We start from the raw sequence: 23,319 nt of genomic DNA, 5'->3' as shown, positions 1-23,319 counted from the left end.
GGAGCTGTTGGCCGAGGTTGAAGTAGCCAGGCGGAAGGCATGGCCAGCCGTTGAGAAATGCTTATTGAAGTTTTCGATAATCATGGATTTATCAGTGGTGACCGTGTTACCTAGCCTCAGTGCAGTGGGCAGCTGGGAGGAGGTGCTCTTGTTCTCCATGGACTTCACAGTGTCCCAGAACTTTTTGGAGTTGGAGCTACAGGATGCAAACTTCTGCCTGAAGAAGCTGGCCTTAGCTTTCCTGACTGACTGCGTGTATTGGTTCCGGACTTCCCTGAACAGTTGCATATCACGGGGACTATTCGATGCTATTGCAGTCCGCCACAGGATGTTTTTGTGCTGGTCGAGGGCAGTCAGGTCTGGGGTGAACCAAGGGCTGTATCTGTTCTTAGTTCTGCATTTTTTGAACGGAGCATGCTTATCTAAAATGGTGAGGAAGTTACTTTTAAAGAATGACCAGGCATCCTCAACTGACGGGATGAGGTCAATGTCCTTCCAGGATACCCGGGCCAGGTCGATTAGAAAGGCCTGCTCACAGAAGTGTTTTAGGGAGCGTTTGACAGTGATGAGGGGTGGTCGTTTGACTGCGGCTCCGTAGCGGATACAGGCAATGAGGCAGTGATCGCTGAGATCCTGGTTGAAGACAGCGGAGGTGTATTTGGAGGGCCAGTTGGTCAGGATGACGTCTATGAGGGTGCCCTTGTTTACAGAGTTAGGGTTGTACCTGGTGGGTTCCTTGATGATTTGTGTGAGATTGAGGGCATCTAGCTTAGATTGTAGGACTGGCGGGGTGTTAAGCATATCCCAGTTTAGGTCACCTAACAGAACAAACTCTGAAGCTAGATGGGGGGCGATCAATTCACAAATGGTGTCCAGGGCACAGCTGGGAGCTGAGGGGGGTCGGTAGCAGGCGGCAACCGTGAGAGACTTATTTCTGGAGAGAGTAATTTTCAAAATTAGTAGTTCGAACTGTTTGGGTATGGACCTGGAAAGTATGACATTACTTTGCAGGCCATCTCTGCAGTAAACTGCAACTCCTCCCCCTTTGGCAGTTCTATCTTGACGGAAGATGTTATAGTTGGGTATGGAAATCTCTGAATTTTTGGTGGCCTTCCTGAGCCAGGATTCAGACACAGCAAGGACATCAGGGTTAGCAGAGTGTGCTAAAGCAGTGAGTAAGACAAACTTAGGGAGGAGGCTTCTGATGTTGACATGCATGAAACCAAGGCTTTTTCGAACACAGAAGTCAACAAATGAGGGTGCCTGGGGACATGCAGGGCCTGGGTTTACCTCCACATCACCCGCGGAACAGAGAAGGAGTAGTATGAGGGTGCGGCTAAAGGCTATCAAAACTGGTCGCCTAGAGCGTTGGGGACAGAGAATAAGAGGAGCAGGTTTCTGGGCATGGTAGAATATATTCAGGGCATAATGCGCAGACAGGGGTATGGTGGGGTGCGGGTACAGCGGAGGTAAGCCCAGGCACTGGGTGATGATGAGAGAGGTTGTATCTCTGGACATGCTGGTAGTAATGGGTGAGGTCACCGCATGTGTGGGAGGTGGGACAAAGGAGTTATCAGGGGTATGAAGAGTGGAACTAGGGGCTCCATTGTGAACTAAAACAATGATAACTAACCTGAACAACAGTATACAAGGCATATTGACATTTGAGAGAGACATACAGCGAGGCATACAGTAATCACAGGTGTTGAATTGGGAAAGGTAGCTAAAACAGTAGGTGAGACAACAGCTAATCAGCTAGCACAACAACAGCAGGTAAAATGGCGTAGACTAGGCAACGGGGCCAACAGATAAAACAAACAAGCAGAATGGAGTACCGTGATTTATGGACAGTCCAGCGTGCATCAGCGGGTGGGGGTGTATCCCCCACCCCTCAACTCCATGCCATCCCAACCCTCAGCTTATCCCATCTATCTCTGCTGGCCACCCTCTTCAGATTTCTACATGCCATATATGTTTCAATTATGCTGTGATGTTTAACAACATTTTTATCTATCTAATCGAATCCACAGATTTTGAGTTGAATATAAATATTTTAATTAATAGTATTAGTATATTATTAATTGACTGAGCAGCTCTCTCCAGATCTCCCAACAATACTATTTCTAGGGACAATTTTAGATGAAGGTTAGGCTTTTTCAGCCGAAAGGCACAAAATATTTTTATATAACAACTCATACTCCCTGTGCCATCAAATTTCTTCACAGCTTTCAACATTCTGGTCCTCAAATGAAACTGGTATAGTTTCCTATTTATGCTATTTTAGTTCCTCCGCCAGTTTTGATCCTTTATATTGGACAGACAGACACGTTCCCTACCTGCCTCCTCCATTTTTAGGGTAATGCTGTAATCAATTGGTTGTAGTCTTGGATTGAGCAGACCTTCCCATACAATTCTGATTAAGCCATGAAAGACATGACTCTACCATTCTAATTTACAAAATCATATAAAAACAAAATAACCTTTTCAAACATCTTTTCCATAAATACAGGTATTTTATCAACCAGCACATTTGAGGTCAACCATAATATTTCTTGTTATCCTCCGAGAGCAGCTTTATTTCCTGGGGGATGAAAATGAAATTGTAACTAGCTCTGCAATGCTTGTTTGAAAAAGAGAGAAACATTGAAAAAGGTTTCATTTTCAATGAATAAAAAGAATTGACATGGCAATCTGCACAAAAGCAAAACAGCCAATGGATGAGCTTTTCCTAGTAACTATTTTGGGTTGAACATTTGTATAATTGAGAGAGGTAGTGCTTTTATATTTAATAATCTCAGCCCATCCAGTTCATATTCATTACCTTTATTAAACTAGGCAAGTCAGTTAAGAACAAATTCTTATTTTCAATGACAGAACAGTGGGTTAACTGCCTGTTCAGGGGCAGAATGACAGATTTGTACCTTGTCAGCTCGGGGGTTTGAACTTGCAACCTTCCAGTTACTAGTCCAACGCTCTAACCACTAGGCTACCCTGCCACCCTGATTATATAGATAGGCACGCTTTATCTTGTCCGTTTTAGCATCCCACATAAAGCAAAATATTTTTTGCTCATATGATTTGAAAAACGAATCATCAGGAGTAGGCAGCGCCATAAGTGAGTTAACTGAGATATGACTAAGGAGTTAATCAGTGTAATTTTTTCATAAATAGACAGGTATTAACCTCTCCATGGTTATAGGATCTTGTCTATTTCTATTTTCTATTTATTTCTATTCAAATTCATTGTGGAGAGCTCATTTATATATTTTGCGATATGAATATCAAGTATGTCTACTTCACCGTCAGCCCGTTATATAGGTAAACTGCAGGGTAATGGAAAAGGTGTGTATTTGAAAGATCCAATACGTAATATGGTAAACTTATCATAATTACGTTTTAGTCCAGAGGACAGAAAAGTTATCTAGCTCTTCAATGAGACATTGCAAGGATCTAGCTTACAATTGCTTTTCTGTTTGTATTGACACATGCCAAGTTAACAAACAGATTACCGACCATTTCAAATTCCACCGTAACTTCTCCGCTATGCAATCTGGTTTCAGAGCTGGTCATGGGTGCACCTCAGCCACGCTCAAGGTCCTAAATGATATCATAATCGCCATCGATAAAAGACAGTACTGTGCAGCTGTCTTCATCGACCTGGCCAAGGCTTTTGACTTTGTCAATCACCACATTCTTATCGGCAGACTCAATAGCCTTGGTTTCTCAAATGACTCTCTTCTCTGTTCACATCAATGATGTCGCTCTTGCTGCGTGTGATTCTCTGATCCACCTCTACGCAGACTACACAATTCTTTATACCTCTGCCCCTTCTTTGGACACTGTGTTAACTAACCTCCAGACGAGCTTGAATGCCATACAACTCTCCTTCTGTGGCCTCCAACAGCTCTTAACCTCTCTTAACCAACAGCTCTTAACCTCTCTTGGGTAGGGGGCAGTATTTTCACCCCAAATTAAACTGCCTTCTACTCAGGCCCATAAGCTAGGATATGCATATCGTTCGATTTGGATAGAAAACACTCTAAAGTTTCCAAAACTGTTAAAATAATGTCTGTGAGTATAACAGAACTGATATGGCAGGCGAAAACCTGAGGAAAATCCAACCAGGAAGTACTATTATCTTGAAAGGCATTGAAAGCCTATCCACCATACAAAGACTTAGGACCCAGTATGGCATCCTCTAAATCAAATCACATACACATGGTTAGCAGATGTTAATGCGAGTGTAGCGAAATGCTTGTGCTTCTAGTTCTGACAATGCAGTAATAACCAACGAGTAATCTAACCTAACAATTCCACAACTACTACCTTATACACACAAGTGTAAAGGGATAAATAATATGTACATAAAGATATATGAATGAGTGATGGTACAGAACGGCATAGGCAAGATGCAGTAGATGGTATGGAGTACAGTATATACATATGAGATGAGTAATGTAGGGTATGTAAACAAAAGTGGCATAGTTTAAAGTGGCTAGTGATACATGTATTACATAAAGATGCAGTAGATGATATAGAGTACAGTATATACATATACATATGAGATGAGTAATGTAGGGTATGTAAACATTATATTAAGTAGCATTGTTTAAAGAGGCTAGTGATATATTTTACATCAATTTCCATCAAATCCCATTATTAAATGTGGCCAGTCTTTAGGCATTGTTTCTGGCTTTTACTCTGAAAAATTAGGGAGATACACCACGTTCAATGAGTGGACAGTTGAAATTTCCAGACATGAGCCAAGTGCATGATCATGAGTGCGCCTTTCTTGTTTCTCCTTTTCTATTGACAAAGCTTTTGTCTGGTGGAAATATTATTGATTATTTATGACAAAAACAACCCGAGGATTGATTTTAAACATCGTTTGACATGTTTCTATGAACTTATTGTACATTTAAAAAAACTTTTAGTCTGGACTTAGTGCCCGTGCCTTGTGCATTTGGATTACTAGACTAAACGCGCAAACAAAAAGGAAGGTTTTGGTCATAAAGAAGGACATTATCGAACAAAACAAACATTTATTGTCTAACATGGAGACCTGGGAGTGCCACTAGATGAAGATTATCAAAGGTAAGTGATTCATTCTAACGCTGTTTCTGACTATTGTGACACCTCTCCTTGGTTGGAGATTGACTGTATGGGTTCCTCTGGCTAGGCGCTGACCTAACATAATCGTTTGGTGTGCTTTCACCGTAAAGCCTTTTTTAAAATCTGACACAGCAGTTGCATTAAGGAGGAGTTTATCTTTAATCGTATGTTCAACACTTGTAGCTTTTATCAATGTTTATGATGAGTATTTCTGTAATTTGATGTGGCTCTCTGCACTTTCACCAGATGGTTGTTTGAGACAATGCATTTCTGAACATAACGCACCAATTTCAAATGAGGTTTTTGAACATAAAGAATAACTTTATCGAACAAAGCACACATTTATTGTGTAACATGAAGTCATGTGAGTGCCATCTGATGAAGAGCAAAGGTTAGTGATTAATTTAATCGCTATTTCTGACTTTTGTGAGCCCTCTCCTTGGCTGGAAAATGGCTGTATGGTTTTCTGTGACTAGGCGTTGACCTAACATAATCGTTTGGTGTGCTTTCGCCATAAATCCTTTTTGAAAGCCTTCTTGGATTTACAAGAAGTGTATCTTTAAAATGGTATATAATACTTGTATGTTTGAGGAATTTTAATTATGGGATTTCTGTTTTGAATTTGGCGCCCTGCAATTTCACTGGCTGTTGTCTAGTATCTAATATTAAGTTCTGCTTTTCTGATGTATCAAATACTTATGTCATGCAATAAAATGCAAATGAATTACTAAAACATCATACAATGTAATTTTCTGGATTATTTTTAGATTCCGTCTCTCACAGTTGAAGTGTACCTATGATAAAAATTACAGACCTCTACATGCTTTGTAAGTAGGAAAACCTGCAAAATCGGCAGCGTATCAAATACTTGTTCTCCCCACTGTATATAATGTTTATATAGTTGTACCCACTTCATTTATACTGTATTCTAGTCAGGGCTTATCCTATATAACTACTGCTGAGCACAACTTTTCTATTCATATACCGGTACTGTCCACTGTGTCCATACTGTCAATACACACCATCATATACAGTGACTTAAGAAAGTATTCAGACCCCTTGACTTTTTCCACATTTTGTTACCTTGTAGCTTTATTCTAAAATTGATTAAATTGTTTTTCTCCCCTCACCAAATCTACACACAATACCCCATAATGACAAAGCAAAAACAGGATTAGACATTTTTGCTAATTTATTAAAAATAAAACTGGAATATGACATTTACATAAGTATTCAGACCCTTTACTCAGTACTTTGTTGAAGCACCTTTGGCAGTGATTACAGTATAGATTCTTCTTGGGTCTGACGCAACAAGCTTGGCACACCTGTATTTGTGGAGATTCTCCCATCATTCTCTGCAAATCCTATCAAGCTCTGTCAGGTTGGACGAGGAGCGTTGCTGCACAGCTATTTTCAGGTCTCTTTAGAGATGTTCGATCCAGCTCTGGCTGGGCCAGTCAAGGACATTCAGACCCATGCATTGTCTTGGCTGTGTGCTTAGGGGTCATCTTTCTGTTCGTTGCTCCGTTCATCCTTGATCGTGACTAGTCTCCCAGTCCCTGCCGCTGAAAAACGACCCCACAGCATGATGATGCCACCACCATGCTTCACAATGGGGATAGTGCCAGGTTTCCTCCAGACGTGACGCTTGGCATTCAGGCCAAAGAGTTCAATCTTGGTTTCATCAGATCAGAGAATCTTGTTATCATGGTCTGAGAATCTTTAGGTGCCTTTTGCCAAACTCCAAGTGGGCTGTCATGTGCCTTTTACTGAGGAGTGGCTTCAGTCTGGCTACTCTACCATAAAGCCCTGATTGGTGGACTGCTGCGGAGATGGTTGTCGTTCTGGGAGGTTCTCCCATCTCCACAGAGGAACTCTAGAGCTCTGTCAGTGACCATCAGGCTCTTGGTCAACTCCCTGACCAAGGCACTTCTCCCCCGATTGCTCAGTTTGGCCGGGCGGGACAGCTCTAGGAAGAGTCTTGGTGGTTCCAAACATTTTCCATTTAAGAATGATGGAGGCCACTGTGTTCTTGGGGACCTTCAATGCTGCAGAAATGTTTTGGTACCCTTCCCCAGATCTGTGCCTCGACATAATCCTGTCTCTGAGGTTGACGGCCCATTCCTTCGACCTCATGGCTTGGTTTGTGCTCTGACATGCACTGTCAACTGTGGGACCGTATATACAGTTGAGGTTGGGAGTTTACATACACCTTAGCCAAATACATTTAAACTCAGTATTTCACAATTCCTGACATTTAATCCTAGTAACAATTCCCTGTCTTAGGTCAGTTAGGATCACAACTTTATTTTAAGAATGTGAAATGTCAGAATAATAATAGAGAATTATTTATTTCAGCTTTTATTTCTTTCATCACATTCCAGGGGGTCAGAATTATACACTCAATTAGTATTTGGTAGCATTGCCTTTAAATTGTTTAACTTGGGTAATATGTTTCAGGTAGCCATCCACAAGCTTCCCACAATGAGTTAGGTGAATTTTGGCCCATTCCTCCTGACAGAGCTGGTGTAACGGAGTCAGGTTTGTAGGCCTCCTTGCTCACACACGTTCTGCACACACATTCTCTATAGGATTGAGGTCAGGGCTTTGTGATGGCCACTCTAATACCTTGACTTTGTTGTCCTTAAGCCATTTTGCCACAACTTTGGAAGTATGCTTGAGGTCATTGTCCATTTGGAAGACCCATTTGCGACCAAGCTTTAACTTAGATATAGATGCCATCTATTTTGTGAAGTGCACCAGTCCCTCCTTCTTTGGCTTGCAAGCCTCCCCCTTTTCCTCCAATCATAACAATGGTCATTATGGCCAAACAGTTCTATTTTTGTTTCATCAGACCAGAGGATATTTCTCCAAAAAGTGCCATCTTTATCCCCATGTGCAGTTGCAAACCGTAGTCTGGCTTTTTTTATGGCGGTTTTGGAGCAGTGGCTTCTTCCTTGCTGAGAAGCCTTTCAGGTTATGTCAATATAGGACTTGTTTTACTGTGGATATAGATACTTTTGTACCTGTTACATCCAGCATCTTCACAAGGTCCTTTGCTGCTGTTCTGTGATTGATTTGCACTTTTTGCACCAAAGTACGTTCATCTCTAGGAGACAGAACACTGTGGTCCCATGGTGTTATACTTGCATACTATTGTTTTTACAGATGAACGTGGTACCTTTAGGTGTTTGGAAATTGCTCCCAAGAATGAACCAGACTTGTGGAGGTCTGCAATTATTTTTCTGAGGTCTTGGATGATGTCTTTTGATTTTCCCATGATGGCAAGCAAAGAGGCACTGAGTTGGTAGGTAGGCCTTGAAATACATTCACAGGTACACCTCCGATTGACTCAAATTATGTCAATTAGCCTATCAGAAGCTGCTAAAGCCCTGACATAATTTTCTGGAATTTTCCAAGCTGTTTAAAGGCACAGTCAACTTAGTGTATGTAAACTTCTGACCCACTGGAATTGTGATACAGTGAATTATAAGTGAAATAACACATCTGTAAACAATTGTTGGAAAAATGACTTGTGTCATACACAAAGTAGATCTCCTAACCGACTTGCCAAAACTATAGTTTGTTAACAAGAAATTTGTGGAGTGGTTGAAAAAAAGAGTTTTAATGACTCCAACCTAAGTGTATGTAAACTTCCGACTTCAACTGTAAATCATGTTCAATCAATTGAATTTAACACAGGTGGACTCCAATCAAGTTGTAGAAACATCTCAAGAATGATCAATGGAAACAGGATGCACCTGAGCTCAATTTCGAGTCTCATAGCAAAGGGGCTGAATACTTATGTAAATAAGGGATTTCTGTTTTTATTTGTAAGAAATTTGCAATAATGTTTATAAACCTGTTTTTGCTTCATCATTATGGGGTATTGTGTGTAGATTGAGGATTTGTTTTTATTTAATCAATTTTAGAAAACGTGGAAATAGTCAAGGTATCTGAATACTTTCCAAAGGCACTGTATATTCATATTCCGGAAACTGACATTGGTCATTCTGACATGTATTCATTTCTTTATTTGAATTGTTTGAGTTTGTTCGGTATTTCTGCACTGTTGGAGCTAGAAACATAAGTATTTCTGCACTGTTGGAGCTAGAAACATAAGTATTTCTGCACTGTTGGAGCTAGAAACATAAGTATTTCTGCACTGTTGGAGCTAGAAACATAAGTATTTCTGCACTGTTGGAGCTAGAAACATAAGTATTTCTGCACTGTTGGAGCTAGAAACATAAGTATTTCTGCACTGTTGGAGCTAGAAACATAAGTATTTCTGCACTGTTGGAGCTAGAAACATAAGTATTTCTGCACTGTTGGAGCTAGAAACATAAGTATTTCTGCACTGTTGGAGCTAGAAACATAAGTATTTCTGCACTGTTGGAGCTAGAAACATAAGTATTTCTGCACTGTTGGAGCTAGAAACATAAGTATTTCTGCACTGTTGGAGCTAGAAACATAAGTATTTCTGCACTGTTGGAGCTAGAAACATAAGTATTTCTGCACTGTTGGAGCATTTCACAGCACCTGCGATAACACCTGTAATATATGTACGTGACCAGTAGGCTGTTGTTAATATGGCAAATGTTATTTATGTATTTTTATTTAACTAGGCAAGTCAGTTAAGAACAAATTCTTATTTACATTGACGGCCTACTCCGGCCATACCCGGACGACAATGGGCCAATTGTGCGCCACCCTATGAGACTCCCAATCACAGCCAGATGTGATTCAGCCTGGATTTGAACCAGGTACTGTAGTGATAACACCTCTTGCACTGCAATGCAGTGCCTTAGACCGCTGCGCCACTCGGGAGCCCAATTATATAAAGGCTATTACACAGAGGGTTATTACACTGACATTTCAAATAGCATTCCATAGCCTTCACCACCTGTTGATTTGCCACCTGTTACGGGTCAGGGAAGTTATCAAACATTAAAGGTAAATTAAGCGATATGATGTAGATGTATAAAGTAAACAGCATAGTAGGTACATTTCCACAACAACTAAGAGTGTTAAAGGGTTTTGGTCCTAGTGCACATGCGCAAATACTGTGTGTGACTGTGGGAGCGAAGTGTTGCATCTCGCTCATCTCAATATCTCTGGTGCTGTTCGTGGCTATGTCATTTTGCTGGCTTTAAGACTACATAGGACTGGAAAGTAACATGCTATGTGTGTGATAACACACAGTAGAAGGGCTACCTATTAGTCAATACTAACTTGTCTTCGTCTTATGAACTTCAAAACCCTTATTGATCCGTGGTTGTTACACAATGACTGTATAGAGTTGATGTCAGCATACTGCACTGAACAAATGAGTGGATCATGTCTGTGAGAGAGGTGTCTGCTTACCTGCTGCAGGTGAACCTGCTGTGATCATTGTCACCAACAGCATCACCCCTAGAACCGCTGCACCGAAGCCTTGAATGGGCAGAACGGTCTTGGAAATCACCAATGAACCCATAGAGAAGCGTAAACCCTCCATTGCATGGAAGTCATGGCATTTTATCCACTTATGATGCATCCCAGTAGATACCACGAGCTGGAGAATGCAGGTATTGCTTGTGTGATCTCCCTCAATGTACCCCTTCTTCCATATCATATATCCGCTTTCGGTAAGAGGGGTTGATTAAGCTGTGTGCAAACCAAAACAATGATGTCAAAAAATATTCCATGCATTGTGAGAGCATCGACAGTTGTCTATCAATATGAGCACATAAAGCAAACAATTTAGGGAAAAACATGCAGTCAAAAAAAGATGAACACACAAAAGAGAAAGACAACACACTTTAGGCTAAAATCTTTCTGTTTATCTGAAAACCACTCCATTATAAGGACCCTGACATAACAGTGTGCTAGGCTGGATGCCGGCAGCCGAGTTAGGTCAACCCTGGCTGTCCTTTGTTCTCTCCTGGGTTAAGCTTTCACATGAGGACATGCATTGCCTTTCGCCAAAACAGTAGAGCATTGAGGGAAACGTGCTACTCATGATGAAGACACCTATCTGCTCTGACATGCCAGCAGGCAAAGGTGATGCAAGCGCAAATCAGGGATTAGCTATTAGCTAAGTGTGGGGGAATTCACCGCATGTGCTAAAAACAGAATTACAATGTAACATAGCAAATGTGAAAACGTGTGCGGGTGTGTCTGAGCCGCAACACTAGTAAATAAAAATGTTATTCTTATTTACTAGCTAGCGAGCTAGCTATTTATACACCATGATTTCATTAGCTACCTATTAGTAGCGAGCCTACTACTGTACCTAAAGTGGCTCAATGTGTAAAAATGATCCTGACACTACTAGCTAGCTAGTCTGCTCTGCTGCCTGGTTGACTGACTCGTCATGAGTTGTCTCCTTGTCCTCCTTCCCAACCCGTTTTCTCCATGAATATCATAGTATCTTATAACTAAATAAAACAGGTAATACTTTGTTATTTTCATAAACAAGCTCAAGTCAACATACAACAACAAACAAACCATAGACACGTTTTAAAGTTAGCCAGCTATCTTGCGCTCGGAGTTCAGAGATAACGGGAAACCTGTGCCCCATCTATCCTATGCATTTGCAGTATCCCAATCACATACAATAGTAGAGCACATCATCTTACCAAAATGGAGCTTCACATTCTCTGTTTCCCTTTGTCTGGACGTTTTCATATCCACAAAAACAATCAAATGAACCGGACTAGCTAAATACCACTTGAAATAGTTCGCTACCTAATATCATTGTCCTTTCCGTTTTCTTTGGGCATCTTTCGCTCTCGCAGTGGCCACTCGTCCTGAGGATTGCAATAACTCCTCCCCGAGCCCTGATTAGATATTTATTATCTAACGTCCTACGATCATTGGCTGCAGTGCAGTCCTTCAAACAGGAGGGGGTTAGGTTGTCCATCTCTGGCCGCGTCTGTGGTTTCACGGCAACACCGTTCGTGTGATGCACACAATCCCTTGAGCTATTTACATGGGCTGACAGACAGACTGAATGGTAATTGATTAACTGTATTATACAGAAAATGTTAAAAACTTTTATTTTCCTGAAAGCATTGTCAGGGAATGTATACAATAAACGTTTTTCCCTACTTCAAATATGTGTTAGCAAAAGCAATAGTCAGGCCACTTACAAACAATAAACGATGTCATGAAATAGAGACAAGACTGGTGAACACTTTGATTTAACTATGAAAATTAGGGTAAATAACTGATTTAAGGTTCACAGCAAGAAAATGTGGTTAATCATCGCCATCTAGTGGCATAAAATGGTCAGTAGAACATTTACACCTAGGATGGATTTGGAACTGTGCTTAGTCTGGCTACTGTACCTCAGTGTTACTAAAGTAATCTACAGCTAGAGTTATACATTTTCTAGGCTGGGGTTATAGGGTTTCTAGTGTAAAGTTGATTGCACTCACTGAACTAGTCAAAGCAAAATATAGAGATCAACAAATTAAATACTTGAGAGAAAATGGTGATTCCTTCATTTAGAATAAATGTATTTGACTCGAGTTGCAGTGAAACATCATGCATCAACTAGCTCCTTCAGTGAGGTGTCCTTCAGGTTATGTCAGGTGCATCATTATGTCTGTAAAAACCATCAAGCAATTTGCCATGTTGATAAAGTGTACACACCACCACCACACAGCAGATATAAATAATGACTATAGTATGAGACGGGAGACTGGTGCCGTGACTTAACAGTTTAATGTAAATCCAAGACAAAGTGTGATTACATTTCTACACATATACAATATGCATATGTGAGCATACAAATTCTCATGAATAACTCGATTCACCTCGGAGACCGAAGAAATGATCAAAAGTAACAGTGAATAACAAGCTAGAACATAGTTCACCACAATGCCAGCCCCTTCACCCTACAGTTAGTAAAGAGGGCAATTAAAATAAGTATTTTCTTCTATGACCAAGTTGTCAATTAAAATCCTCCTGTCAATGTACAATGCTATCATTTGTTTTTTTGAAGCCTATTTTAAATTCACTCAATTTTTCTACAACGAAAATGATTAAGAGAAGCACAAAACATCTTAATGGTAACACAAACGCTTAGTAAAGTACTCAACTTGTTAGGAGTTCAATTAATCATTCTTCTTATTCTCACTATTATATTTCTTTAAACATTCTATAAAGCCAGTAAAATATCCGTTCTCACAACATACTCAATAATATTATTCTAAGGAATATGGTACATATAAAGCTATATCAACAGATATTAAGGAGACAACAAACGTACTTAAAAAAAATCCCCAATAAATGTAAATGAGAGAGACAATTAACAAAGAAGTATACTAGGAAATACTGCAGCACATAATAGCCTGAACAACAATGAGATTTCAACACCATTGAAAAAACATACAGCAATGGACACACAACAAGGACAGGGTTTGATGCTAACTTAGGGTTTGATACTTTGTACAAAAATATCATTGTTTTTAACCCATTTCATTGTGAATGCAGTTGTTCCAAGTACAAAATCAAAATCAATATTACTGCAAAATGACTACAGTACAGTATGACAGTTACAGCAGTTTACTGTTATATCCCTTGTCCCTCTGTCATCTATGGAGAAACAAGGTTTTATTGGGATTTATCAATGGGAATTCATTAGGCAATAACCCATCTGCTCAAGGACATTAGTACAATGCTCATTTGCGGTTTGAGCTGGCAAGAAATAGCTAAACAATACATTTTCTAAACCAAATTGTTTCAAAATGTGTGCATAATAGGAAAATGAGACTTCTAGCATGTCTTTAGCAAGAGGGTAGAAAATATGACATGTTGGTTCTTAAGTACATGTTTAAAAAAACTGTCCAAATGACAACATTTGACGTATTCCATTAATGGGGGCATCAAACCCTTGACCGCTGCGGCCTGAATCCCCAAATAAAAAACCTAATGCAGGGGGTGATTCCCTTGACAAACATACAAACACAGACACATCAATACTCATACAGAAGGGCTTTAAAATGTGTTATTACTGGGTTACAGAGTTTCAGTGATGCATATAAAATAAATAATCGTAAAACAAGTACTTTTCCTACCTCCCTGCTTCTTTGGGAGAGTGTACTTTGCAAAGCTCTCATGAAGGGGAGGAGAGGTTGTGTGATTATTCTATTCTGGTAAGGTGGTAAAATGATTCAAGTCACTTCAGAGGGGTTTGACCTGAGAAGACTAACTGGCAATGTGTGCCATTCCTTCAGGAATGTTTCACAATATTTCATACAAGGATCCAGAAAGAGCACTCGCAATCACACTCTGGGAAAAGTTGGAAGCTGAACACTTCTTGTGTAGCGCAAGTATTTCAAGAACAACAAAGTTGTAAAAATACCAGGCTTCAGCAAAAGACCGCTTTACACAGCTCTCTTTAATTGAAACCACACCTTAAAGGGTATGGTTTAGTTATTTGGAAGGCATTATTCTAACATTGAAATGGCTACTGTAGCACGGGAGAGATGATGTTCAAAGTAAACAAACTTCATTAGCACAAGAAGACCATATTTTGGTAATTGTAAGGATCTACGTTGATGCTCACATTCTAAATCATATTTTCCATAAAACACATAACATGTTAAACAACGTGGTACGACGCTAAAATATTTTACACATTAAAATGTTATTTCATTCCAAATATAGCAAGTCCATTGAAACAAAATTGAGTGTAGGGTCCAAAGGGCTTCTCGTATATTGCTAAATATAGATTATACTTGAAAATGTTTTAATAAAATCAAATAAATAATATTTGAAAACCCCATATTGGAAGAAACATTTTTCATTTTTCTATGAATTTATGTTGAGTCAAGTTGTTTTAGCTGGAATCAGACTTATTGCATCTTGCACGGCAACACATTTTTTGTAATAATAATATATGCCATTTAGCAGACACTTGTATCCAAAGCGACTTACAGTCATACATTTTTACGTATGCGTGGCCCCGGGAATCTAACCCACAACCCTGGCGTTGCAAGCGCCAATGTAGAACTCAAATCTTTACTTAAACGAATGATCACTCAAGCAGAAATATATAAGCATTTCAGATGAAGCAGGTCACATATTATATTCATTTTGTGCTAGTGGCCATTATATTAAAGGTATTTTTTGTTTTTTATTTCACTCTATAGGTAATTCCATGGCGCACTAACTTATAACATGTTTTTGTTTTTTATTTCACTCTATAGGTAATTCCATGGCGCACTAACTTATAACATGTTTTTGTTTTTTACAAACGAATCTGCTTACAACATTAATAAAGCTAAAATATAACTTTAACAACGTAAAAAACACTTACATGTAAAACAATTCAGAGAGAAGTTTGAGATTCAACATTGGAACATTTAGGGGGTAACGAACATTAGGGGGTAATGGAACATTTAGGGGGTAACGAACATTAGGGGGTAATGGAACATTTAGGTGGTAACGAACATTAGGGGGTAATGGAACATTTAGGGGGTAACGAGCATTAGGGGGTAATGGAACATTTAGGGGGTAACGAACATTAGGGGGTAATGGAACATTTAGGGGGTAACGAACATTAGGGGGTAATGGAACATTTAGGGGGTAACGAGTGACAGATCTAAAACATATTTTCTTCAAATCATAAATGTTTGAGAATGGTGGACTGCAATTGGCAGTCAAATAGCTTAAGATATTATGGCAACTTGAATCATTCATGTATGTGTGTGTTGTGCCCATACTGGCGTTCTACTGTAGTATCTGTACACCTCACACACTAACATTTGCTTAAAACCCATCAATAGCCCTCAAAGCACACTCAATGTGCTGTAAAGGTACTTGTTTGGACCAGAAGTTATTGCCAGACCACATGGGGATTATTTGTGTTTGTACTGTACATCGTCAACATGTTGAATTTCTTTGGTGGGAAGAAAGAAAGGTCCAAAAATGTCATCAGATCATCAGATCAGAGAGCTATGGAGACTGTAGGGTGTGCAGTATGGATGCCAGATTCTCCCTATGGTGGAATGTTTCAGTAGTCTGCCTCTTTATGGAGGGGCCAACCACTCATGTGGAAAAGCAGCTCCCGTATCTGTGTTCTTAGGCCCCTTATGGAAATCAACAAAAAAAGTACCAACAAAGATACACCACAGAACAGAAAGAAAATGATGTAACCAGCAACCTATACATGCTACGCATCACATCTTTGACTGCCTGGAACCCAAGGCTTGCATGGTGGAGCCAGCTAGAGGGAGTGTGGTGGCCTATTGGTGAAGTACCAAAATGTTGTTGTTTTAGGTTTAGTTTAGGGAGCAAACCTTGGTCTGACACACTCATGTCTAAGCTACCTACCCATAAGGGCCCAAATGGATTATTGTCAACTTTATAACTTTATTATTGTCAACGGTGCCTGAACACTTTACACAGGTATACACCCCTCTTATGAATACATAACATCACTGTACAGCAACTCCCAGTTACAAATCAACTTAGAAATGAGCCTAATAACAAATCACTGATAAAAACATCCACAAGAATTATTGCAACAATCTGTAAAATAACACAATACAGTTTATACTGTACCTACATACATTTAAAAAGTTCAATAATAACGTAGAAATAAAATAATCACTTAAAATGCAAGTACTATGGCATGACATGAAGGGATAAGGGGGAAGGCTCTCACTAAAACCACAAGTATTTATGATGTGCCTACTTCATGAGGACACTACAACAAACATAGTAATCATATATCATTGGCTACGAGAAATACAACTGATATTAAATGAAGCAGCAAACACATAGAAGCAATAGCCCAATCAGTTCTCTTAATATTAGGTATCCCTTTCTGGTGGTATGCTATCTGTGAACACATGATTCCGAAGACAAAATGGATACAGTGTCAACAAATGAAGACCATTTCATAGTAAGCCCTTCCAGGTGTACGCAGTAGCATTTCTGTTCCGTTCACGTCTCTCTCTATGTGGAGAGGTGCTACAGAACCCTCACGGTAGAAATGACTAAATAACTTCCATTTATCTATACAAAACCACTACAACAATACACCAACTTGTATCAGAGTTAGGTGTGCATTCATGCAGTGCTCCTGTAACTCCTGCCCACCGTCACTGTTACTACCAACCTGCTCCATGCCAACATGCTATTCTTTTAGTCCCATTTACATGAGGAATGCCACACTACCACTCTGCCATTCTCAGTTCCTACCCAGACCAACCAAATGCTTTCTATTTCTACTAGTCACTCACTCACTCACTCACTCACTCACTCACTCACTCACTCACTCACTCACTCACTCTTGCCAGACCTGGGTTGAAATACTATTCAAAATAATTTCTAATACTTTAGCTGGGCTTGATTGAGTTTGCCTGGCGCAATGCAATAGTTGAAAAACTGCACACGCCGCCCATCTGGCACTGCAGGCATTCTAAAGCAAACGTTAGAATTATTTAAAAGATTTCAAATAGTATTTGAACCCAGGTCTTACTCCTACCGAGCAACCTCTCTCAACAGTCCTCAATACTCTGCTTCCCTACTGCAAACAACCAGGCTCTCTCTCGGTGGCCTTCTGAAAATTGCCGCCATAGCAACCACCACTTCCCATCAGGCCTTTCTACTGGCTTAGCGTTTAACCTCAGATTCCTATTTTTTCTCGAACTCTGGACTATTGATGTGTCAAATGAACTCACCACATAAATGTTTTTGACAGTCACTTTCTTGTATTTTTGCTTTTTCCATTACCCCTAATCGGATCCTTGTGCTGATACTTCTCTGTTCTATTATTCCTGGGCACCGACTCCCTTGTGTGATATAAAAGTAACACATCTCAAACTAAAGCCATTGTATGTATGTGCGCCACGGTGACTTACAGTTATACTGTACACAAATTCAAATGTATATCCAGCACACAATGTAAAGAGGATTGATCTAACGACTTTGGTTCAGTACCCCAGGCAAGTTAAACTCATGTACACTTTACAAAAAAGCCACAGGTCAGTTAAATATGAACTCTAACCTCTTATGGCTGTAGTATACTGTCATAAGGATAGGACACAGAGCTAGGGGCTAAGCCTACACCTGGAAGAGAAATCAAATCTGCCCCGACAATAAGACGTCAAAGAAAGGAACCAGTTCCAGCTAGTCTGTTGGTTCTCAAGGTTCCAGCGACGTAAACTGTGTGGTTATATCTGTAAGGCACTACGAGGGAACAATGGTCAAACCTAAGACTGCGGAGGATTCCAAGTATTATAGCACAAAGGTGCAATAGGTGGACTACACACACATGGCTGACAGTAGCACACGCACACACAGACAATCACGTTGTACATGCCTATGTTATTATAACCACTTTGTGCAATCACAATGAAAGAAGAGGAACAAATCAATTCTATTGGTATCAGAAAAAGTTATTGATAAAATAATCTGGGTGCAGACTGCTACATTCTAAAAACAGGGCTCAGCTACAACTCCTATAGCTAAAACATAAGTATTCTCAAAAAGGTGAGAACTAAAAAACAAAGGGAAAATACCTTCTTTTCTTGTGTCTTTTGTTGATTATATTTCCAGAAGACTCCTGACTCCAGTTGTCTGTTGGAGAAGGATGGGTGTGGGATGTGGAGGGATGCTTTGTTCTCTCTCCCCCACACATTGAATGATTTGGAAATGTTTAAGACAGTTCAAGGCCATCATTATTTGTTGTATTCTTTGAAGAGCAGCAGGTTTCCGTATTTCACCTCCATTCCCAAATCCTCACGGGAATTCTTGGGAATTCTTATGATGGGAATTCCAACATCCAGAGAGGGACCCCTTGTTAAAACAGTCCCTTTCCAATTCAAGATGGGAAAACAAAAAGAAACAAAAAGCTGTTTTAGGAGAACAAAAAGCCTCCACCTCTCCCAAAGGCCCGTTATGAAGACCTTGCTGTAAGATAATGAGAAATTACTCTCATTTGAAAGTAGAAATATAACTAAGAGAGAAAACAAAGCAAAACTGGCCCTTTTGGAGATTTTTTGGGGAAAAGAAAAGTAATAATAGAAATTCCACCTCTCCTTTCTGTCTATTTATTTACCTTTTTCCTCTCTGTCATTATGTCTTCAAGTAAACGTGACAGTTTTATGAAGATTGCATGTCTCTCTCTCTATCTCTCTGTCTGTGGAGTGGGGATGGGGAGGGAGGACATGGAGTGAGCAGCAGCAGCATTGCTGGGATCTGGATCTGGGGGTCTGGGTCTCCAGTGTGTTGGCTTGGCTCTAGAGGTAAGGGTACTGGTTCACCTTGGTGGGGCTCAGTGGGTATCCAGTGTAGACAGTGGAGGCAGGCGAGGCGCTGATGTACGTCTGGTGAGCAAACTGAGCCTGGTACTGGCTGTGGTGCAGGGTCGGTGAGGGCAGCACGTGGTGCCCCATGCTGACGGGTACCTGGTGAACAATGCCCGGTGTGTGGTATGTGCTGTGCTGGACCGTGTGGCGGGCAGAGCCCGGGGTTGCCACCAGGTGGGCCACAGTGCCCGTGGAGCCCAGTGCTGCGGGCGTGGCAGTGTAGGTGTAGAGGTGGGGCTGGCCGGGCAGGTGGGTGGCAGCCAGGTGGGTGGCAGACAGGTGGGTGTGAACGTTGGCAGTGTGAGAGGGGCTGTTGTGGTGCTGGAAGGAGTAGGGGGCCTGGGCTGCGATGGTTGGGGTGATGTAAGCCTGCTGGTGCCGGTGGCCTCCGTTCCGCTCTGTTACCATGTGATGCTGGGCCTGGATAGGAGCGAGAAGAGATACGAGGATGGAGTCAGTGCAATCCAAATGACAATCTCACTTTCCACACAGTTAATCTATGCTGCAATAGTCTATGTGCTGGGGGGCTAGGGTCAGTCTGTTATATCTGGTGTAATTCTCCTGTCTTATTTGGTATCCAGTGTGAATTTAAGTATGCTCCCTCTAATTCTCTCTCTTTCCCTCCCATCCTGGAGGACCTGATCCCTAGGACCATGCCTCAGGACTACCTGGCCTGATTACTCCTGGCTGTCCCCAGTCCACCTAGTCATTCCGCTGCTCCAGTTTCAACTGTTCTGCCTGTGGCTATGGAACCCTGACGTGTTCAACAGATGTGCTACCTTGTACCGAACCTGCTGTTTTTGACTCTCTCTCTACCGCACTTAATATCTCGATCTCTGAATGCTCGGCTATGGAAAGGCAACTGACATTTACTCCTGAAGTACTGACCTGTTGCACCCTCAACAAACACTGCAATTATTATTTGACCCTGCTGGTCATGTATGAACCTTTGAACATCTTGAAGAACAATCTGACCTTAATGGCCATTTACTCTTACAATCTCCACATGGCACAGCCAGATAAGGACTGGCCACCTATCAGAGCCTGGTTCCTCTCTAGGTTTCTTCCTAGGTTCCTGCCTTTCTAGGGAGTTTTTCCTAGCCACTGTGCTTCTACATCTGCATGGCTTGCGGTTTGGGGTTTTAGGCTGGGTTTCTGTACAGCAATTTGTGACATCTGCTGATGTAAAAATGTGATTGATTGATAATGATATAAATAATTTAGATGGTTCCTTACTTGGCTCTCTCTCCATACCTGGCTGAGATTGAGAGGCTGCTGCTGCTGGAAGGGGTTTGGCCCCGAGCGCTGCTGTCGGTAAGCCACGCCCCCTGACAGGTGGTTGTTGCCAGACACCATGCCCGCACCGTTGGAGGTTTTGAACTTGTATGCCGAATTCTGATGATTCATTGCATCTGCAGAGTAAAGGGAACAAGGTCAAAAGGTCAATCCAAGTCAAGAAAATAACATATGAGTACAGTATAAAAACAAAGAAAAAAAACGTGGAACCGAGGTAGCAACAGTAACCAATGGGGCAGGGCTTAGCGAAGGTTCATTTGTAGTACCAACAGCAATAATAATGGATACATTTGTAAAAAAAAAATTCAAACAACAATAATAGTATTTCATACTCTAGAAGAAAGACTATCAACCATCCATCCCTGTCTGTGTGGTTGTGTGGGTCTCTGTAGGTACCTGTGTAGATATCTGTGTAGGTACCTGTGTAGATATCTGTGTAGGTACCTGGCATCAGGCGCTCACACTCGCTCAGCACCTTGCTGGACTGGCTCTTCAGAGGGGGGATGATGATGGAGCGAAGGTTGTTTCCGTTGCTGTAGTTGTCCAGCAGGGTGGTCTTGGAGTCATGGTAGCCGTTGTTGTTGGGCTGCCTGGACTCTACTGCATAGGGACTGTTGTTACTGGATGAGTCAGAGTCGGGGGAGTCGTGTACTGTGACACAGCTGATGACGTTCTTCCTCTGCCTGAATGAGCTGTGAGGAGGAGGATCACTTTTTGGTAATGGTACATATAGTAATGGTCAGCCTACTAACCTTCTGACCAATGTTGGTGTCGAATCCATAATAAATTGTGAATTCACATCAATCCACAAAAAAATTGCCTTATGCCAATCACGTCCACTCTTTCAGTAATGAAACAAAACATGCACTAAACATGGCCTTCTGTAATGTATTTAACCCTGGCTCCCAGATCCCTGCCTGCGTGTCATGTCTGGCCCAAAATGACTGACCTGTACCTAGTATGGTTGGTGTTGCTATTCTTGTGATCATCCTCCTCGTCCGTGTCACTGCTGATGGTGATGATGCTGACGGCAGGGCTGGGCGTATCAGGGATGATGATGGTCTGACGCTGCCCGTTGTGGTGCTGATGGTGATCCCTGGTGGTGCTAGAGGCCTGCTCTGCCTCGCCCCGTCCCCACCCTCCACAGCCCAGGGGGGGTCCGCAGCTGGAGCTGGAGGAAGGGCCGTTGTTCTGAAGCACAGCACAACGTGGAGGGGTGTTCTCCTTCAGCCGCTTGGAGCGCTGTGGTGATTGTACCGCCTGGGAGGAGGACACCTCGTACGCAGACACGTTCCTGATGGGAGAGAGATGAGAGGGGGATGAGGTGGCACATACTACTACAACCTAATACTAGGTGGCACCTACTACTACAACCTAATACTAAGTGGCACCTACTACTACAACCTAATACTAGGTGGCACTTACCGCTACAAACTAATACTAGGTGGCACCCACCGCTACAACATAATACTAGGTGGCACCTACCAGTACAACCTAATACTAGGTGGCACCTACCACTACAACCTAATACTAGGTGGCACCTACCACTACAACCTAATACTAGGTGGCACCTACCACTACAAGCTAATACTAGGTGGCACCTACTAGTACAACCTAATACTAGGTGGCACCTACTACGACAACCTAATACTAGGTGGCACCTACTAGTACAACCTAATACTAGGTGGCACCTACTAGTACAACCTAATACTAGGTGGCACCTACTACTACAACCTAATACTAGGTGGCACCTACTACTACAACCTAATACTAGGTGGCACCTACCACTACAACCTAATACTATGTGGCACATACTACTACAACCTAATACTAGGTGGCACCTACCACTACAACCTAATACTAGGTGGCACCTACCGCTACAACCTAATACTAGGTGGCACCTACCACTACAACCTAATACTAGGTGACACCTACCACTACAACCTAATACTAGGTGGCACCTACCAGTACAACCTAATACTAGGTGGCACCTACCACTACAAGCTAATACTAGGTGGCACCTACCACTACAACCTAATACTAGGTGGCACCTACCACTACAAGCTAATACTAGGTGGCACGTACCGCTACAACCTGATACAGGTGGCACCTACTAGTACAACCTAATACTAGGTGGCACCTACCAGTACAATCTAATACTAGGTGACACCTACCATTACAACCTAATACTAGGTGGCACCTACCACTACAACCTAATACTAGGTGGCACCTACCACTACAAGCTAATACTAGGTGGCACCTACTACTACAACCTAATACTAGGTGGCACCTACCACTACAACCTAATACTAGGTGGCACCTACTAGTACAACCTAATACTAGGTGGCACCTACTACTACAACCTAATACTAGGTGGCACTTACTACTACAACCTAATACTAGGTGGCACCTACCACTACAACCTACTAGTAGGTGGCAACTACTACTACAACCTAATACTAGGTGGCACCTACCACTACAACCTAATACTAGGTGGCACCTACTACTACAACCTAATATTAGGTGGCACCTACTACTACAACCTAATACTAGGTGGCACCTACCACTACAACCTACTAGTAGGTGGCAACTACTACTACAA

At 41.5% G+C, this 23,319-nt stretch overlaps 2 protein-coding genes across 10 annotated transcripts in view; both read right to left on the bottom strand.

Moving 5' to 3' along the window:
• LOC109866998 (UPF0606 protein KIAA1549) overlaps window positions 1–11,898 on the bottom strand; it is an 88,511-nt gene extending 76,613 nt beyond the window's left edge. The window contains exons 1-2 of the mRNA XM_031801438.1: window positions 11,733–11,898; window positions 10,477–10,758 (exon numbers count right to left, since the gene is read on the bottom strand). Coding sequence (XP_031657298.1) covers window positions 10,477–10,726 — 250 coding nt within the window. The 5' untranslated portion in view covers window positions 10,727–10,758; window positions 11,733–11,898. The remainder of the gene's footprint in view (window positions 1–10,476; window positions 10,759–11,732) is intronic.
• Window positions 11,899–12,797: 899 nt separating this feature from the next.
• The window catches only part of LOC109867363 (homeodomain-interacting protein kinase 2-like), a 131,481-nt gene continuing 120,959 nt past the window's right edge, over window positions 12,798–23,319 (bottom strand). For 4 of the 9 annotated variants that reach the window (XM_031801309.1, XM_031801310.1, XM_031801312.1 and 1 more), the window contains exons 12-15: window positions 21,667–22,011; window positions 21,138–21,409; window positions 20,658–20,833; window positions 12,798–19,841 (exon numbers count right to left, since the gene is read on the bottom strand). In XM_031801309.1, the coding sequence (XP_031657169.1) occupies window positions 19,353–19,841; window positions 20,658–20,833; window positions 21,138–21,409; window positions 21,667–22,011 (1,282 nt within the window). In that variant the 3' untranslated portion in view covers window positions 12,798–19,352. The remainder of the gene's footprint in view (window positions 19,842–20,657; window positions 20,834–21,137; window positions 21,410–21,666; window positions 22,012–23,319) is intronic. The other 5 variants (XM_031801315.1, XM_031801316.1, XM_031801313.1 and 2 more) reach the window with 4 other exon arrangements.

Source organism: Oncorhynchus kisutch, linkage group LG22, assembly GCF_002021735.2.
Source record: "Oncorhynchus kisutch isolate 150728-3 linkage group LG22, Okis_V2, whole genome shotgun sequence".
NCBI classification, from domain to species: domain Eukaryota; kingdom Metazoa; phylum Chordata; class Actinopteri; order Salmoniformes; family Salmonidae; genus Oncorhynchus; species Oncorhynchus kisutch.
The sequence above is the reverse complement of the archived record's forward strand: the minus strand, read 5'-3'. Positions and strand labels throughout refer to the sequence as shown.